The sequence below is a fragment of the Dysidea avara genome, chromosome 2 (genome assembly GCF_963678975.1).
Source record: "Dysidea avara chromosome 2, odDysAvar1.4, whole genome shotgun sequence".
Classification (NCBI taxonomy): domain Eukaryota; kingdom Metazoa; phylum Porifera; class Demospongiae; order Dictyoceratida; family Dysideidae; genus Dysidea; species Dysidea avara.
The window spans coordinates 9923842-9943579 of NC_089273.1; the positions used below are offsets into that span (position 1 = coordinate 9923842).

The 19738-nt window shown below is 36.5% G+C and overlaps 1 protein-coding gene and 7 non-coding genes across 8 annotated transcripts in view; all 8 read right to left on the minus strand.

The window, feature by feature from the left end:
• The window catches only part of LOC136246577 (uncharacterized), a 67528-nt gene that overhangs the window by 37434 nt on the left and 10356 nt on the right, over positions 1-19738 (minus strand). The window contains exons 3-7 of the mRNA XM_066038064.1: positions 17070-17117; positions 16750-17019; positions 15581-15619; positions 14672-14857; positions 8528-8746 (exon numbers count right to left, since the gene is read on the minus strand). Of these exons, the coding sequence (XP_065894136.1) occupies positions 8528-8746; positions 14672-14857; positions 15581-15619; positions 16750-17019; positions 17070-17117 (762 nt within the window). The remainder of the gene's footprint in view (positions 1-8527; positions 8747-14671; positions 14858-15580; positions 15620-16749; positions 17020-17069; positions 17118-19738) is intronic.
• On the minus strand, positions 9071-9189 carry LOC136248252 (5S ribosomal RNA). Its single transcript, XR_010697735.1, has one exon. It is a non-coding gene; the product is annotated as a 5S ribosomal RNA (ribosomal RNA).
• On the minus strand, positions 9310-9428 carry LOC136248257 (5S ribosomal RNA). The gene has a single exon (XR_010697740.1). It is a non-coding gene; the product is annotated as a 5S ribosomal RNA (ribosomal RNA).
• On the minus strand, positions 9550-9668 carry LOC136248254 (5S ribosomal RNA). Its single transcript, XR_010697737.1, has one exon. It is a non-coding gene; the product is annotated as a 5S ribosomal RNA (ribosomal RNA).
• Positions 9792-9910, minus strand: LOC136248255 (5S ribosomal RNA). The gene has a single exon (XR_010697738.1). It is a non-coding gene; the product is annotated as a 5S ribosomal RNA (ribosomal RNA).
• Positions 10031-10149, minus strand: LOC136248259 (5S ribosomal RNA). Its single transcript, XR_010697741.1, has one exon. It is a non-coding gene; the product is annotated as a 5S ribosomal RNA (ribosomal RNA).
• On the minus strand, positions 10271-10389 carry LOC136248253 (5S ribosomal RNA). The gene has a single exon (XR_010697736.1). It is a non-coding gene; the product is annotated as a 5S ribosomal RNA (ribosomal RNA).
• LOC136248256 (5S ribosomal RNA) lies at positions 10511-10629 on the minus strand. The gene has a single exon (XR_010697739.1). It is a non-coding gene; the product is annotated as a 5S ribosomal RNA (ribosomal RNA).

The following is a 19738-nucleotide window of genomic DNA, read 5'->3' on the forward strand; positions in this document are numbered from 1 at the left end:
GAGTGATATGACTAGTGATGTGAAGAGTGGTTATCAAGTTTACCAGACATGCGATTTGTTGTGAATTTCAATGACTATGCAGTGTTGGGAGTAACATGTAATATTATTACTTTTGTGGTAACTAAGTAATATAACGAAATACGCTACAAAAACGGGTAATATAACTCAAGTTACTTTACTTACAAATGTAACATGTTACCTAAGTAATAGATTTACTGTAACGAGTCTAGTATTACGTAATATTATTACTACAAGTAAAGAAGTTACTAATCTCATTAGTTATCCTCTGAGTAATGCCTAGCCACAACAAAGTAACGTAGCCCACTGAATGAAGCTTATTCACCAGCTTCTTACTTATAACCAAGATTTGCACATTGTCTAACAACGCAATCATGTCACGTGATAAAGTGGTAGTTTCACACGTGACAGCTTAATGCTGTGGACACAAAGTAATATAATATGTAATATTATTATAGTTACTTTATTTTATGGGTAATATGTAACTGTAACTAAATAGTTCAGTTGCAAGTAATATGTAACTAGTTACTTTTACAAAGTAACTTTCCCAACACTGGTGTTAGGACACATGCTAAACATTATTTACATGGTCTAAACGCCACAGCCTAATTTATGCAAGTGAAATTTAAAGGGTGTGGTAATTTGTGCCTCGATCAAATCGACCAATGGTCCACTATTGCTCACTAAGAGATACTCTAGAGTATCTATAGACCTAAGACCAGTAAGTCTTCTTCGCTGTTTTTCGAATTTTTGATACATCGCCCTTGGTCCGTTGACTTTTAACAAGTAACTTGCTAACACTGTGAGTATGGTAGCACCTCTCAAGCTATGTTGAGTGGTGAGAGTAATGCCAAGCACAGTAATGATAGTTCAGTAACCAAGAAAGTAGAGTTATCACTTCAAACAAAGAAGAAGGCTAAGTGGAAAGAAAGCAGCTACAGCACCTGTGAAAGACTGTACTAATAACCTTAATTGTAGTCACTTCATTACTCTAGTGAGTTCTCCTGAACATGAAAAGGCTGCTAAAAGAGTAATTCCTGTAAATACTCGGGCGAATTTAAGCTGGGCTATTAAAAATTTTAAGGATTAGGTGTCAAATTGATCAGCGACTATACCTGATGATCCTGTACCACCAGAATTACTAGAAAGTCAAGATCCTGAACTACTGTGCAAGTGGTTATGCCAATGTGTGATAGAGACATGGAGTACTGACAGATCACACTATCCTCCTTCAACTTTGAGGTTATTGTTGAGTGGAGTGAGTGAATCATGTACTCCAGGGGAATAAAGCTTTATTGTCAATTCTAGGTAAAGGTGGTCATACAGTAGTTAAGGATTTGTTACATACATTGGATACAATGTGCAGCAACCTGCACAGGCAAGGAATTGGAGCAATTAAGAATAGTGCAAAGGTAATTGAACTTGATCACGAGGATATATAGGCAAAAGGTTCTCCTTGGGTTTTCTTCACCTAGAATATTACAGTACACTGTGTTTTTCTATGTGGGGCTCAATTTTGTATTAAGAGGAGTGCAGTTGCAGCATGACTGATTTCATCACAGTTTATCTGTGTGCCTCATGAGAAGACTGTGTACAATAGTCAGCACCGGTTTAAAGATATTAATGTACAGAACAAGTTTACTCATGCATATGCTTTACCAGGAAATCAGAAGTGTGTTGTCAATATATTAGATGAGCACTTGTCATTCCTTCCATGTAATGCTCCATATTTTTACATGAGTAGTTTTGCAAAAGTGAAGGAGATACTGCATTCACTAGACAGAGAGTTGATATCAATACATTAAAATACATTTTATACCATGTTTATAAAAAGAGTCAGGCATTGAAGTGAGGTACCCTAACTACTCATTGTGTGCTACAGCTATTACCTGCATGCTCACTAGTGAAGTAGAAGAAAAGATCATTGCAGAAACCTTTCGGAATAAAAGTACTAAAACTCTGGAGTATACGAACGTACAGCTGTACATCAGAACAGCAAAGGAAGCATGTGACAAGTGCCATCAACCAGATTAAAATGTCTGTTGTACAGCCTGAGTGTAACCTTGGTACTTCTGATGTAATGTCTACAGTTCAATCAAATTCTACTAATACTAAGATCTCTTTAGTACAGTCTTATTGCTCTTGTGGTCAGAATCCTGTTTAAGAGAAGCCTGCTGTTATGATGTTTACAGCTCATTCTAGCTCTTGGCTACTCAGTCTAGCAGTGTTACTACTCAGCCAATCATCTCCAGAACATTTAGCAATTGTACTATCAATTTTTGTTTTAAATAGACAGCTAGTGATTGTACCTTCATGATTTTTACAGGTATTGTACTGTACACTGTTGTTTTGTATATTGTCTTTTTGTAATCTTGGTTTAGAAAAAGGAATGGTATTATAGCTTAATACATATTGTGGGTACATTGTTTACTGCTTGGGGCTGTGGTGTAGACTGTGCTATATTAGATCAAAGGGAAAATACAGCACTCTTAGAAAATAAAGCACTGTTAGAAAATACAGCACACCTGTGGCCTTTGAAAGGTGTACAATAATATGAAAATAAAAGTACAGTTTTCACTTTCATATTTTCACCCAAAGTACAATAAAATACCTTACAAGGTGATAATAGTGACAAAACTTTAACCCACCATTAGCACCGCCATTTTCATTAGTGGATGACTTCGTATAGTTTTGTTTTCGTTACAGATTTCTTTTATACACTGATGTTCGATGATTGGTACTAATTGGCCATTTACACCAACAGATACCCAATTTTAAAGGAATTAAAGGAAAGGAAGAAGCAAAGAAAGCATGTCAGCTTAAGAAAGAACACAGGAAACATCAAAAAGAGGAATAAAGAAAGTACGTAAAAAGCCTGTACCATAAAAAAAAACTAGTTAACCACAAACAAAACCCACCAAAGATAAAACAGACAACCTTAATGACAAACCACCACTTCTTTCTATTGATGATACTGGAAGTGAAGAGAGTGAAGCCGAGTGTCCTGCATGTAGGCTTTTGTATGGATTTCCTGATGATAATGAAGTATGGATTTGTTGTGATAGCTATGGATAGTGGTGGAACATTGGATGCACAGAAATTAGTGATGAAGAAAATATTCCAGATACATTTGTATGTTCTGACTATGACTAATGCAGTAGTGAGTGTTTGTAGTAACCATTAACAGTCTAACTTGTTTAGTCATCCAGTTAATAAAAATTGGCCACACAGTTTGTAACTTGGCAAGCAAATGTTATTTTGTATGTTTGTATGATTTTGCATATTGCGCATTCTATCGATATTGATTAAAACCAGTTATCTTATAATAAGAAGTTTACGCATAAAATTGTATACTGCAGATTTCTCATGAACTATGTTATGGTTTGAGAATCTTTTAGTAGTAACCTACAGTACCATCACTGACTCATAATGTGACTGAATTTTTGAAAACCGCTCCAAATTGCACTTTAGAAGTTTTGAAGAATTCAAGTCAGCATAACTCGTCAAGGATAGCAAGCATGCATATGAGATTTACACAAGATGTGCATCAATCTATTACATTTCAGATCATTTCCAGTACTTGTAGCTGCTTGTAGAGTTTTGCACCAAATAAGATTAGAAAGGTAATTTCTTTTTCCGTGATCCCCATACTGAAATACAAAATTTCTAATTTTTCCTGTGTATGTGATTGAATGGACTGATCTTTAAAGAGGGCCTAAACCCTTACTATAATAAACTGGATGGGCCATAGCCCCCACCCCCTTCCCTATCCCCATTGCTGTGCCTATGGCTACAGTACAGAAATATGATTGCATATGCCTGTAGAGTCATACACAATAAATACCAATGACTGTTAGACAGACAATCTGTTCTTTGGGGTTTCAAGACCCTCCTTCAGGTAGAACCTTGAACAGGAAATCTAAGAGGGAAACTGCAATGAGGAAAGCAATACTGCAAAAGATTTATACACAAGCTATGCTAATAAAGGAAACATACTATAATTATAGCATGACATGACGATAGTACACATGATATGGATTATTAAAGTTCAGCAAATGTCCACAGATATGCGCTTACTGTGAGTGAAAGAGCTGGAACTGCAAGCTATGAAGCAATGGCATTTATATATAAGCTGCTATTGTTGCAAATGTACGTATGATTTGCATAATCTATACTGCCGGTACTTTTCTCTTGTGGTAATACACCTCGCCCCACTCTACATTTGGTCTATATGGTCATGCATTATCACTCAGCTGTTCTTGAGACCTCCCAGAAGCTCACTCATAAGAAACACATTGAATAGAACTCCACAAAGAATGAATTACATAGTGATATAGGAGTTACTTCTGCAGTTCTTCAACTCAGTCAGGAATGAGTGTGATGAATAAGAGCTCCATCATTCATAGTAGTGTATACCATGCATATGTGATTGATTTGATTTATTTTTACCCCCATAGTAGTTGGCAGAGCCATAGCTATGTACATACAATTGAGTGCAAAAACAAAAACACAAGCAGCCATACAAAGACATAAACAATACAAAAACAAGCGCAGAAAGTGAAATACAATCGAGACTACAAAGGAATAATAATCATACAGTACGATAGTAACTGTATAGTAGGGACCACAAAGGAGTAGGCATGGCCCACAAAATAATATCACCCAAAAATCAGCCTCAATTTCCCTTACGACGATGAGGCAGTATTGGTGAGGTAAAACTAAGCCCAAACAAGCTTTCAGATCGACCTGAAACGCTTTCAACAAGTTGCTACGGAATTTTAAAATTTTTTTAAACAACGGAATTTTCTACTGACTGACTGAGTAAGTAACTGACTGACTGACTGATGCCTTCAGACAAGCGTAACTCGATAACGGCTAAGGTTACGGGCTTGATTTTTTCACTGTTCAACGTCGCTTCAGCCCGACAGGTGCCTTTTGGCACACCGCAGTACGTACAATGCATTCTTCATGGACTTACCAGTGTCCTCCTTTGTGTCCCATTCATCTTTGCTGACAGGGAAAGGTGTTGATTTGGCACAAGCACATGATGGCTTCCCTTCAAAAAGGAAATCGTCCGTATTTTTCATCGTGGCTATTCTGTGATATGCAGAGGTGCTTTTCAAACAGTTCTTGATTCGTACTGCTGTGTAACGGGTTGAACATAGCCGACAGCGAAGCGTAATGGATCCTTCACATTTCAGATGATAATTAATATGATTGGGGGGCGCGGCACGATTTCTTTCTTTTGGTATGCGTGGATTGTGGAGGTGCTTTTCGAACAGTTCTTGATTCGAAATGCTGTGTAACGGGTTGAACATAGCTGACAACGAAGCGTAATGGATACTTCACTTTTCACACGATAATTGATATAGCTGGGGCGCGCGGTGCCTTTTCAGATGCGGTATGCGTGGGTTCACCAGTCATAATAATAAAATTATTTACAAAAAAGTTAACAAACAAGTACACGAAAAAATTTGGAATTTTCAACTAAAGTAGGGACCATAGCACATCGATAAAAAGTACTGAAACAAGTTGGAGTAGTCCATGATATTAAATCACTGTAAAACAATAAGAAGTGTTATATCCCTACTGTGCATTTCTGTATCTTAAGCACAGTAGGGATATAACACTTCTTATTGTTTTACAGTGATTTAATATCATGGACTACTCCAACTTGTTTCAGTACTTTCTATCGATGTGCTATGGTCCTTACTCTAGTTGAAAATTCCAAATTTTTTCGTGTACTTGTTATAATTGATTGGAAGAGATATTTTATCAGTGAATTCCACCATGTTGTACCAGAGGAATGGAAGCATATATGTGACCAAATCTACGAAAACCCAACACAATAGTGCAAGCCTAAATTTACAGTATGGACGATATCCGCAATGACGTTTTCTGACATCACAAAACAAAACGGTTTGCTAGTGTGGGGACTTTGTACAGGGAAGTATTGGGTGAGGTAGTGTTTCCCTATGATAGCATTTATAAATTCGAAAAAGGGCGAAGGTGAGACATGTAGTATATAATGCAATACAGACAAGCCTAGTTGTGTCCAAATTTAAAATTTTCGGCCTGCTTTCCTTGTTGGGACGCGTTTTGCATCGTCACAGTACATGTACTACTTCTTACCTTTATTATCTCGTGGTTCCAAGTGTAGAAAACTACAGACAACATTCATTTCGAATACTGCGTGCTAAAATCTCTGAAGTCCCCACACTAACACGACCATTTTGTCAATTATGACATCAAATTTCGTCATTGTGGATATCGTTAATAAAGCATTGAATACTGTACATTGAGTGAAATACTTGCGTATTATTGGAAAAATTCCATAAATTATTTGAACGTCTCTTTCTTAGTGTAAGAAGGGGCTAACAATAAAACCCTGGATATCATCGTATTTGCCTGCTCAAGAGGAGTTGGAAAATCTTGGTTTCGTTGCTGTAGACTCAAGGATATGGATGTTATGAGTGTTTGTTTATTCATGTCGAAGCAATTGTACACAATAGATTTTTCTTCACGAACTTCGCCTTTGTATGCAGTAAAGAAATGTGAGTAAAGGAACAACTTACGCAATAATTGATTCCCCTATTCGTGGTGAACACGATGGTGAACATTGTTGCTCCATACCGCAATATGTTGGTAAGTTACAACTGTTTCTGTAGGTGCCTGTAATTTATTTTCCCAATACTTGCTGTACAAATCAATTTTTCTGTTGTTGCTACTTTATAGGGTTGTAACTCCGAAAGTTATTGGCATGTGAGGCTGAAACTTTGCCAGAGGGTACATTTGGATAAGTAGAATATAACTTTTTAATAAACATGAATTTGAAAAATGCACCATTGTGTTGGGTTTTTGGCGTAGATCTGGTCACATGTAAAAAGGAATTTCGTTAAAAGGACCATCACTGTTCACTTATAAAGGACAGTACCTGAGGTCCCTGTAGAATTTTACCAGTGTAAGTTTACCTCTAAGGAAAGACAACCTCTTTATACACTGACAGTAAGATTTTATCAAAATCAGTTGGTCCCAAAGTGTCTGAAAAATATAGGATTTACACTGTAGTAAGCGATTGTAGATCTACAATAAGCTGCACATCAAATAGCAATTAAGATACACACTTTAACTTTACCCAAGAGCACATTATATGCATGAATGCTACAGTTGTAAATACTTATCAAGTAGCATATGTGAAGTTTAGGGGGATTTCCTACACTCACATGCACCTCAGAGTCCCCTCTTGAATATCCTGGATCCATCCCCGAACACTGTGTAATAGCTTAGTTTGCCACTGTTTTTATTTATTTATTTATTTTTTAAGATCATATTAATGGGAAGTATAAGCATAAGGAGCACTGCAGGAGTATAGGTACGTATATTATTTTAGCATGGAATAAATGGGTCTTCCACACACATCCAATTTACCCACGTTGATGAATAATAACTTCAGATAGGAAAAAGCTATTGACTTGAAATTTGGTCAGTAGTGAGCACCAACATAGCTCAATGGATGAAGAAAATTTCAGGTTTATATTTTATCTGAACACTAAGTCATGGTCTACCAAGTTCATAGAATTGGATGTGTGTGGAACACAAATCCGGTCACAACTATAGGCAAACGTAATAGATCATCAGTTTAAATTGATCCACTGAGCAAAAACTGGTTGTTTTTGCAAAATATTCGTTTTGCTAGAAAATGTATTGAAATACACTGGATAAAAGTATGTGTGTTGTGTATTTTTGTGTTACTTTATGTTTTCACTCCTGCAAGGAAGAACAGCTCTAGCCAATTGCATGGAGTTAAAGCAATAAATCAAATCAAATCAAATCAATGCTATAATAATATTGTTTACCGTCATCATTTCTTTTTTGGAATGACCTCCTTCTTTGTCAACATGGAGTAGTACAGAGAAAGCACTATACGTTGACAGATTTGCTGGTTCATGGTGCACAGACTGAGTCAAGTTTCATCTCTGTAACTTTCTTTAGTCGTAAGTTACGATTGATAATTTAAGAGCCTGTAATTGATTTTCCATATTGTTGCTGTACATATTGAGTTTATTACTGGTACAACTGTCAAGCGCTATAACTCCAAGACCATTCATCATAAAAGGCTAAAACTTTGGCTGTCCACTCCTTCGTTACTATAGAAAACAGAGATGCAATAAAATGGATTTCAAGAAATGTGTGAAAATGGCTGTTTTTTGCTCAGCTGTTCTCTGACTCCCTGCATTCACAGGTTGTAGCCTCTTCACAGGGCCATAGTGGGATAGCATTGTTCATCGTAGGCCCATTTTGAGCAAGATTAAGCTAAATATATGCACACACCATGGAATACCATACTGTGTTTCTATATACAACTTATGAAAATTCTGGGTATCCATTTGATTGTTGGTTATCATGTTCATTGTACTGTACTTGGTGAAAAAGTGCTAAGCTAACAGTGTCACATAAAACATAGCACTAATATACGTACACTTGTAGGACAATTATGACACTTATGTACCTGTAGTAGTTATAGATTGAGAATACATCTGTAGTTGAGTAGTTGTACTAGTAACCACATAACTGTTAGTATTAGACTGAGTAACAACCAAACTGGAGCTGGTTGATATAACTTGCAATGTACTGGTTAGACTAAGTGACTTCACAACTAAACCAACTGATGATCCACTGACTGATGATGCTGAAGGTGGTTCTTCTAAAGACACGCATTGAGCAATAGCTAGAAATGAATAACATATTTTTGTAGACAGATGCACAATTGTAACTTAATGTTAACAAAGTAATGTTATACGTAGTCTCTATACAGCGTCAAACAGTATGGCAATACTGTTTAGTAGAGATAACCAAATAATGAATGGCTAAAATTCTGCCTCTCCCTGGAAATATCTTTAGCAACCTTAACAGAATAAATAGTCTTAGTATACTCATATAAAATAAAGCATTAAGTTTAACACATGCACCAGTTTTGAATTTAAGAAGGTTACAAAGCAATAAATTTTGGTCTGTGCATAAAAAGACATTGGTAAAAAAAGAAGAAAAAAAAAGTCTACAACACAGGGTATTCCCAGGCGGTCACCCATCCAAGTACTAACCCTGCCCGACGCTGCTTAACTTCAGTGATCGGATGAGAACTGGTGCTTTCAGCATAGTATGGTCGTAGACATTTGTTAAGACATTCTACTGCCTATTTATACACACAACATTCTAGCAAACTACTCTCTTAATCTCTGCTATTAAAAATCTATTTGCAAAAAAGCCATTGGTAAAAAAAGAAGAAAAAAAAGTCTACAACACAGGGTATTCCCAGGCGGTCACCCATCCAAGTACTAACCCTGCCCGATGCTGCTTAACTTCAGTGATCGGACGAGAACTGGTGCTTTCAGTGTAGTATGGTCGTAGACATTTGTTAAGACATTCTACTACCTATTTATACACACAACATTCTAGCAAACTACTCTCTTATTCTCTGCTATTAAAAATCTATTTGCAAAAAAGCCATTGGTAAAAAAAGAAGAAAAAAAAAGTCTACAACACAGGGTATTCCCAGGCGGTCATCCATCCAAGTACTAACCCTTCCCGACGCTGCTTAACTTCAGTGATCGGACGAGAACTGGTGTTTTCAGTGTAGTATGGTCGTAGACATTTGTTAAGACATTCTACTACCTATTTATACACACAACATTCTAGCAAACTACCCTCTTAATCTCTGCTATTAAAAATCTATTTGCAAAAAAGCCATTGGTAAAAAAAAGAAGAAAAAAAAAAGTCTACAACACAGGGTATTCCCAGGCGGTCACCCATCCAAGTACTAACCCTGCCCGACGCTGCTTAACTTCAGTGATCGGACGAGAACTGGTGCTTTCAGTGTAGTATGGTCGTAGACATTTGTTAAGACATTCTACTACCTATTTATACACACAACATTCTAGCAAACTACTCTCTTAATCTCTGCTATTAAAAATCTATTTGCAAAAAAGCCATTGGTAAAAAAAGAAGAAAAAAAAGTCTACAACACAGGGTATTCCCAGGCGGTCACCCATCCAAGTACTAACCCTGCCCGACGCTGCGTAACTTCAGTGATCGGACGAGAACTGGTGCTTTCAGTGTAGTATGGTCGTAGACATTTGTTAAGACATTCTACTGCCTATTTATACACACAACATTCTAGCAAACTACTCTCTTAATCTCTGCTATTAAAAATCTATTTGCAAAAAAGCCATTGGTAAAAAAAAGAAGGAAAAAAAGTCTACAACACAGGGTATTTCCAGGCGGTCACCCATCCAAGTACTAACCCTGCCCGACGCTGCTTAACTTCAGTGATTGGACGAGAACTGGTGTTTTCAGTGTAGTATGGTCGTAGACATTTGTTAAGACATTCTACTACCTATTTATACACACAACATTCTAGCAAACTACTCTCTTAATCTCTGCTATTAAAAATCTATTTGCAAAAAAGCCATTGGTAAAAAAAGAAGAAAAAAAAAGTCTACAACACAGGGTATTCCCAGGCGGTCACCCATCCAAGTACTAACCCTGCCCGACGCTGCTTAACTTCAGTGATCGAATGAGAACTGGTGCTTTCAGCATAGTATGGTCGTAGATATTTGTTAAGACATTCTACTACCTATTTATACACACAACATTCCAGCAAACTACACTCTTAATCTCTGCTATCCCAAACCACAGTCACATGACTAGAACCCACCATAATTAGTTTACCACAATACTATCTCACTTAAGTGTGTGCATGGCATGTACCATTTGAGGCTCCAATGAGCATAGATATATTAAACATCTCAGTTCAAATAATTTACAGTACAGTCCATTTATAACTTCACACATCTGTGGCAGTTTTGGCGTGGCGCCACGCAGCACCACAACACTTGCCACGAAACATTGTTGCATGGCCCACGCCAGGTTTGTTGCATGGCCCATGTTAGGCTTGTTGCGTGGCCCACGCCAAGTTTGCTGCATGGTGTACCACGCATAGCCCTCACTGGCTGCCACGCATGTGTCAACTACGAGTGTGTGTAAACCACAAACTCTACAGTAGTCACATGTACAGTGCTGTACTATAGGGCTGGGACAAAGCTTTCAATGTTTCGAGAGTCTGAAGGTTAAGTAAACTTTGAATTATAAAAGTATCCATGTTTATTTCTTCATGATCGATCTTCATGTGCCACGCCCACTTTTGAATCATTGCAGTTTAGCTTGCTACCATAGTTGTAGCCTTAGAACACTTTATAAAGTAATAGATAATGCATGAAAAATGTTCTTTTAGCCATTAGTTGATGTTTTCCTATGCATGAATGCAGTATTAGCGGACATGCCCATTTGCAATCAATCGATCGCATCATTCAGTAGTGCTGCTATGCACTTTCCAATTGCTTACAAGCTTATTAAATAGTAATAGAATGATAAAACTTAAGAAGGACATTAGCTAATATTAGCCACACGTCGCAGTGGTTCCACGCGTTGCAATGTCATGGCGTGGCAATCTCTTTTTCCATGCGTGGTAATGCCTTGTGCCACGGCGTGGCAATGACCAGTCCCACACGTAATTTTTGCTTTTGCCATGGGAAAAGTTGCTGCGTGGCGCCACGCCAAAAATGCCACGCATGTGTGAAGTTATAAATGGACTGTACTGCAATATCAAATTCCCAACATGGTTTCTTGCCTAAGAGATGATGTACAACCTAACTTCTCACTGCCATGGAACACTGGACTAATGAAATTCAGCAATACTACCCGATTTATGTCCATTTCAAGAATGCTTTTGATGAGGTGCCACATAAAAGACTTCTCGTTAAACTGACGGCATATGGAATTACTGGTAGGGACGCGTCTATTATGCCGTAATAATTTTGGGAATAATAGGTAGTGGAAAAAATTGGGGAATATTCCTGAATAATCGGATGAGTTCTAGGAATAATCAGTACAAGATTGTAAGTCATGTTTGTAGCATGATGCAAAAATCTTTTCGATACAACACTGAAACAGTACAAGCATAAAAACGATTGAAAAGATCGAAATACTCTAATAGAGCAGTCACTTATAGATCAGTCACCTTTGGGTCTATAATTCTAATATAGCAGTCATTTATGTAAAACATTAACTAATATGCTTGTTTTTGCGCAAATTCCAGGAATAAACATGGGAAAAATAGGTAAATTTAAAAAGAATTTCCAGAAAGAATAATTGAAGATTAAAAAGCATAATAGACTCCTACCTAATTACAACTGGTAAGCTCTTAGACTGGATAAGATCATTTCTCCAAGGCAGGAAACAAAGAGTAACACTAATTCTTCACAGGTTAATGTCCTTTCAGGTGTGTTATATACAAGGTTCTGTCCTTTGCCCTATTTTCTTTGTAGTATCAAATAGACTAAGTATGGTAGTACTGTTTAACCATGGATCTCCCCAAAAATGATGCGTGCTGCCTAAAATTCTGCCTTTAAAAGTCATCCTAAAAACCCTTCACAGAATAATTTTAGTCTATCTAACATCAAATACAACAAGAAAACACTTACAGGTGACAGGACGTAGAATTTTAAAACATTGTCTAAACCCGACTTTGGGTGTCACTGCTTCATTGCCTGACCACCGTCACAAGGCTAGAGGCCAAATGAAGCCACCATTTTATGCTATAATAACAAACTTACCAGTAGGATGTTCCTTTTTGGGGTTCCAATGAGTTTGTGTCCTCTGCGCCTTGTCTTTCCTCTTACCTTCAATCAGGCTTAATGTCTTCTTTTTGTTGCAATGAAACCATATCAAAGCATTAATTTTCCCTATCAACACTTTCCTTGAGCAGCATATTTAGATGCTGCAGATTTATTTAAGCACCAATGCTTAGTAGATACTTGTAACTTCACTACAGTTTAATGCCACACTTATTAATTTACGTAATCTTGATTGATTAATAATGATCGAGCACCAAGACCACATCTCTTAACATTCTATCATGATGACACACCCTATTATTATTTTAGGCCTAGCTGTATTCACAATGCTAGCGCAACAAAAGTATGAAATAGTGGCACATTCTCTGGCTGAGATACTCTAATACAGCAGTCACCCTAATAGAACAGTCATTCTTGTATAGCTGTATGCTATAACAAAAAGCTAAACAAATTAGTATATAAATGAACTAGTCCATTAAATTTACAGGCTTTCAATGCTGCTACCTGGTTGGATAATTATTAACAATACATTGTAGACTGTGTTTCAATCATTTTAGAATGAACCAACACAATGATAATGTTCTGTAAATCCTTACCTGTATATTGATATGTTGACATCAGGCACTTGTTACTGCTCTCCCTCCCACCGCGTATCATAGAAGAGTCTACTTACTGATGTGAAGGACACTCAAAATGATGTCAAAGCTAGGCAACCAGTGTGGGGGATGTTGAGGCATGTCTTAGGAAAATTTCGTACCATGAATACTAATTTTGGGCTTAATGCCACATAAGAATATTTTACCATTAGAGTGCAGTAAATCAAAAAGTGGTAAAGTTCTAAATTGCCTCACTTATCACACTCACTCTAATTCCCTAGCTTACCCTATTAATGCAATCTTGATTGATTAATAATGAATGAGCACCAAGACCACAACTCTTAATAATCTATTAATTTTACTTGACTACGATGACACACCCTGTTATTGGTATAGCTGTAAACACTGTAAAACCGCTACACCCCCTAGTACAAGGCTGACTCAAAATACTCCAATACAGCAATCAGCTACAAAATATCCAAGTATTAAGTATATTAAAATAATTACTTATTTAAAACTGAAATAGGGATCCAAGCAATAAAAATAAGTGAACAAGAGATGAATGATGGTATAAAGTATAGCTCAGTGGGAAAGTCCTAAATTGGCATTGAAAAAATTATAACATGCAAATAATTATAGGGATTTTCCCACCGAGCTATGCTGTAATACCATCATTCATGTCTTGTTTCACTACTATTTATCTCATGGATCCCTACTTTATTTTTAAATTAATAAGAAATTTAGGCTGTGTCATACATAGTATGCTTTGAAGTTTGGTTGTTTATGATGTAAAGTTCAATAGATACCCGCGGGTAGGTATCTAAACTGGTTAAATACCCATGACAAAACTTTTTGTCACATGTGTGTCCTGTATTTTATTGGATTCCAGTCACAACAGCCATCCGAAATCACCACTTTACGTAGTGTAAAGGTGTTAAGCATCACTAGATCATAAAGATGATTGCATTCATCTACATTGGAAGTCTATCAGTGAGTAATTTTAGCATTAATTCAATCAGGAAGCTTCCATTACTGGTAGAGCTCAAGCCATAGTCTAAATTAGTTATTACACAAATCCATATTTCTACACCATACCTCAGGTCTCTAAAATAGTGCAGATTCCTGGATTTGTGCAATATACTATACCTATACTGTAACCTGCTCAATATTTTGTAAAACTGTGTCTCTTTGTTAAAACCTAATGACGGCTTGTTTTAACCTTTGATAGCACAACAGAAATAAAATTAATTTTGATCCAACAACATCGAGTATTATGGTTTTCTCTCACAACTTTTGTATCTGGCAATTAATTGCATTTCTCTTAAAATCTGCCAACCAATATGTCTAGATAGGTAAATCACTTACTTGTAGTAGTTATAGTTCTACACCTTCTTCTACCGACAACCTGATGGGGACTACTAATGGAGCAGCTACCTGCTCTGTTATCTGATGGTCCATCATCATCACATTGGATAATGGTATTATCTACTGCATAATTGTCTAACTGGTTAATACTCTTTGTTGTTGATGGGTGAGCTTTATAAGTGGTAGCTATAAGTGAATGAAATATCATACATTGTATCACACAGTATTTCTAGAAATATAAGCAGAGAGAAATTTTAAGAGTAAAATTTTCATGTTAAGAACTTTATTAATTTTGTCAACCTTGATCTTCGGTGTTGATTTCTTTTTGACAATGAATTTTATTTATTTGCTACAGTAAATAATATACTATTAATGATCCTATGAAGGGAAAGCAGTTCTAGAGTAATAAGTAGCAAATTCATAAGGAATTTCACCACAATTCATTATATGGAATGACTGGAATGTTTAAATAATTCTATTCCAAGTATTCCTAGCATGGAGACACCTGATGCTTTTGAACTCTTCATTCTTGCATGGTGGCTAGCTATTGCTCTGCAACATTCGATAATTGCATAAAGAGGACAAGGTGTTCTACTATAGAGTCTTGTAGCTTTAAATGCTTGCAAAAATTAAAGCATACGATGCTGCATTCAAGAGACAACTTATGTGATGTGGCTGCTAACTGTACCCGAATTAATTATCATAATTTTTTTTGTTTGTATAGTTACTTTTCGTTGGATGCTAGCCTGATGATTATATTTATAAGGTTTTACATAGAATGAGTGGTTGCATCTGTGTGAAAGAACGTATTACTAATGTCCCATCCATACACTATGTACATAACAAGCCTTTAAACAAAAAGGTAAAGTTTTAATATAAAACTGCAAACATACCCACCACATGACTCACATTGCACATCAGATCTATTATCATGAGACTCTGCAAATGCTATAGAATGATAACAATACAAACTGTTAATGATACTCTTCCAGTACTCATTTAGGCTGTGTTGGGTGGGTAAATAATCTCCACCTTCTTTTATACTCCATGCCTTCAGGTATAATGCAATATATGCTCAAAATCTAGGTTCATTCAATGTGTATGCATTCCTAACATGCAATGATGTGCTAAATTTATTCACATGAGCATGCATGATTGCCATGGCACTATAGTATTCTCATGAAAGATCCAGCCACTTTTACCAATGCTTAACCCTTAAACCCGCATAATCCAGAAAACTGGAGTTGATAAAATGAATTGAAAACACACAATACTTTTGTCAATCTACATAGGTGGTTACAAACAAACATATCTCATGAAGCGTTTATCTGATCGCTTCGAAAAACAGATTTTAGTAATTGGCAAAGAGTAAGCTATCTGCCAGTATATAAACTTTCAACATACAAGTAAGGAACTCACCCACCATGATGTGCTGAATCATTTTCGTGCTGAATCATTTTCAGTCCTTCCACATTTGTATCGCCACTGTGCTTGTCTGACAGTAATGTTATCACATGATATCTATATATCAACTGAATCGCCATCACGTGAGGAGTAACATGACACCAAGCAAAAGTCCATACGATGATCTACAGCCGAGTTATGGCCCTTTGTACATTGTTATGTGAAGAAGGAAGATGGAGGGATAGTTCTCGTACTCTTTCACAGTGAAGCGAATATCTCTGGGTTGGATGAACATGACGAAGTATGGGACCATTTAAACCAAAATTTAACGGTGAGTATGATGGTATTTGTCGTTTTTAGATAGCTTTAACTTTTTTGTGTTATAGAGTTTAGTTTTACATGGCATGCATGTGATCCAGTTTACTGGATTATGCGTTTTCAGTGCTTGTGTTTTATAAAATAGCTACGGGTTTAAGGGTTAAATAATAATAATAGCAGAAACAGCCATGATTATTTGAGTGCAATATATAAAGCAGTTATACAAGCACAATGTGGAGTCTATGAAATTTACAGACTATCATGCCTTTAGTAGCGCCCTCGTGCACTACAGACTCAGGTTTATAAATTACACAGACTCTGCATTGTGATCTTGTAACTATTATTTATCACCATACCTGTCCTCAGTTTATCAGGAAGATCAGTCATTACTGATATCATGTTAAACAAGTAACAGAAATGTTTGTAATCACTTGTAGTGTCTAACTGAACTAGTAGAAGATTGATAATCCTCTGACATCTGATTCTTGAGCTTTCTCCATTGACAACAAAACTCTCCACATCACTAGGAATTTCTATATGCTGTTTTAGAGTTTTGATGGTCAGTTTACAGTTAGGTATTAAACTCTGATACAACAAGTTGTAGTATCTGATCAGAAATGAGAACTCTGTTAAAGATAATAATACTATAATAGATCATTTATAATTATTATTTTACCAGGTTTTCTCATAATCACATCAATCACTTGTGGTCCATGTAAACAGTCTAAAGTTAGTGAAGACAAATATGATTAATTAACAAATAGATTAATTAACAATTACATGGCGAGGAAATACATGTAGTTTGCAAACTGTAAATTACAAAATTACACACATGGAATGGTTTGGATAAAGTATAGTACAAAAATCAACAATGTGAAAGTCAAGGATGCATCAATTGATAAAAACCTATTTTGTATGTAGGATGCAAAATAATTGATAGTTCTACATTGACACCACAGATCAAAGCAAGTCACAGGGTTATACAGTTATTTTATATATATTTCCTGACAGTAGGATGATAATATCATGGTATCATCAGGAGCTTATGAGCTGCCTAAGGCGACGAAGGAGCATGAAACTCAGTCGCATCACAATCCAAATTACGTCATGTTTTTGAATAAATTTCTACAAGTGTCGCGCACAATTAGTATACAGTGTCGACTAATGAGATTTTACTTACCTTATGTATGGAAACTATCGCTAATGAATTTGGATTTCGATGGCACCCGGCAGGCAATGTAAGTTTCATGCTCCTTCGCCGCCTTTGGCGACTCATAAGCTCCTGGTATCACCTTGTAGATATGGTGATATCCTGATATATAGCCATGATCTAGGGATGAGCCTATTTTGCTTTTTTTCTACCTATTTTTCTTTCCAGTAATTCTTTTATTTTTTACCTATTTTGCTCAATATTTTGCTCGAAATTTTTCTATTTTGCTAAAAATTAATTGTAGTATATCTAGCTTACAAGCATGTGTGACTGCTCTATTAGAATATTTCGTACCTAGTGACTGCTCTATTAGAGTATCTCGATCTTTAGTCACCATTTCCTATGAGCATAATTATGTTGTCCTAATACTATGCGTGACTGTTCTATTAGAGTATATCGATCTTTATCATACAAAATTTGCCAAGTTGCCATTCCTTCGTGCCCATTTTTCCAATTTTCCACCTATTTTTCCAGCATTTTGCTCTTTGCTTTTACCAACGTATTTTTCCAAAAATTTTGCCAGCAAAATCAGCGCATCCCTACCATGATCACAAAATATGTTGTTGATGCTGAGAAAGTACATAGTCTTTGATTGTATTGTTTTGAGCTGCTTAAAGTTCTACATCAGGAGTTTGAGTGTAGCATAGACTGTACTGTATTGGTGTAGTTAGGCGAAGTGTTTTATTAAAGGAAATTTTATCACATCATGTACTTTACTAATTAGGCATCACTAAAATAATCATTTTGCAATGTAGGTATTATTTTTCCAAACAGCACATTTAACCATGTGACAAGATGTCTCAGACTTTCTCAAGGGCACTAGGCATTGACTTTGGTATCTTACCTGACTTTAAGTATAGATTAGAGACCTATAGTCTGTTCGTATTCACCTGAGCCCTCGTTTCTTGTTAATAATTCTTGTTACAAGGGCCAGCTTCTCAAACATTTAGTAGTGCTGTGAAGTCCTTCAAATGCCAGAACTGTTTATCAAAAAAGCACTTTGATATGGGCAAGAACAAGTGAGTTATGAGGCTTTAAAATATCCCATGCATTTAGTATGGACGATTCAGGCGCACAAACATGTTTACAACATGAAAACATGTCTGTTCCGGTACAAAACCATTGGGAGTGAACACATGTTCACTTCTTTGATATTACTATATTTGGCGGGGGCTCAGGTTAATGCGTACTGACTATAGCATGAGGGCCTTCGTGGATTTATAAACCAAGGCGAAGCTGAGGATTTTAAAACACTGGGATCCAAGGGTTTGGTCTCTAATCGACCTAAAAAATGAAAGCATTTTATATTGGCACATAGGAGGAGTTATTGTGGGATTGGATTAGATGTTGTTTTAAAACCGTCTCACAATCTACAATCTGAACATGAGTGCAGAAGATACAGTAGAACATATATTTTTGTTGAAGTGCTAAAGAAAAATTGAAGCTAGCACTTCATCGCTGCTTCTGGAAGACTGAAGATAATCATCTCTACAATGAAACCGACTAGCTGCTGCCATTGCACATGCCATGCATGGTGTCACACAGCAGTGTGAAGAACAGGTGAATTAACATAACAGTTGGCTTGAGTGATTGCGATGCCAATGAGTTGTCACAAGTTGTGGTATTTATGCACCAACAGTAGTATACAGACCATGCTCGGTTTTGCATATGGACCACACCCACATCACAAATAATGCAAAATAACCATTCTACAAAGAAGCTTACCCATCTAGGTCTCTGTTAAAGTGTACCTACAGTTAAATTAAGATGAAACGTACTTAAAAAACTCTAGAAAACAGATGGGCGCTAAACAAAATTTTCTGTGATACAGTGTATTACTGGATTTCTTCATTCATCCTGACAAACACAGCTTTGATATAATTGAAGTGCTTTAGGTGTGCTTAGAAAAGGAATGAAGCAGACAACCTTGTATTGGCTTGGTTGATTTGCCCATTGCAGGCTATTAGCCTGTAATATGCTTGGGAGGGCATAGCAAATCAATGATCAAAAGTGAGATTAGCAGTGCTTGAGGTCTTTTCTGCGAGCAGGATTTTACCATTTTAAGAACCTGCTAGCAGGTTTATTAGTGGATTTTAATAAATTAAAGACCGAATTATCTTCCAAAGATCAAAGCA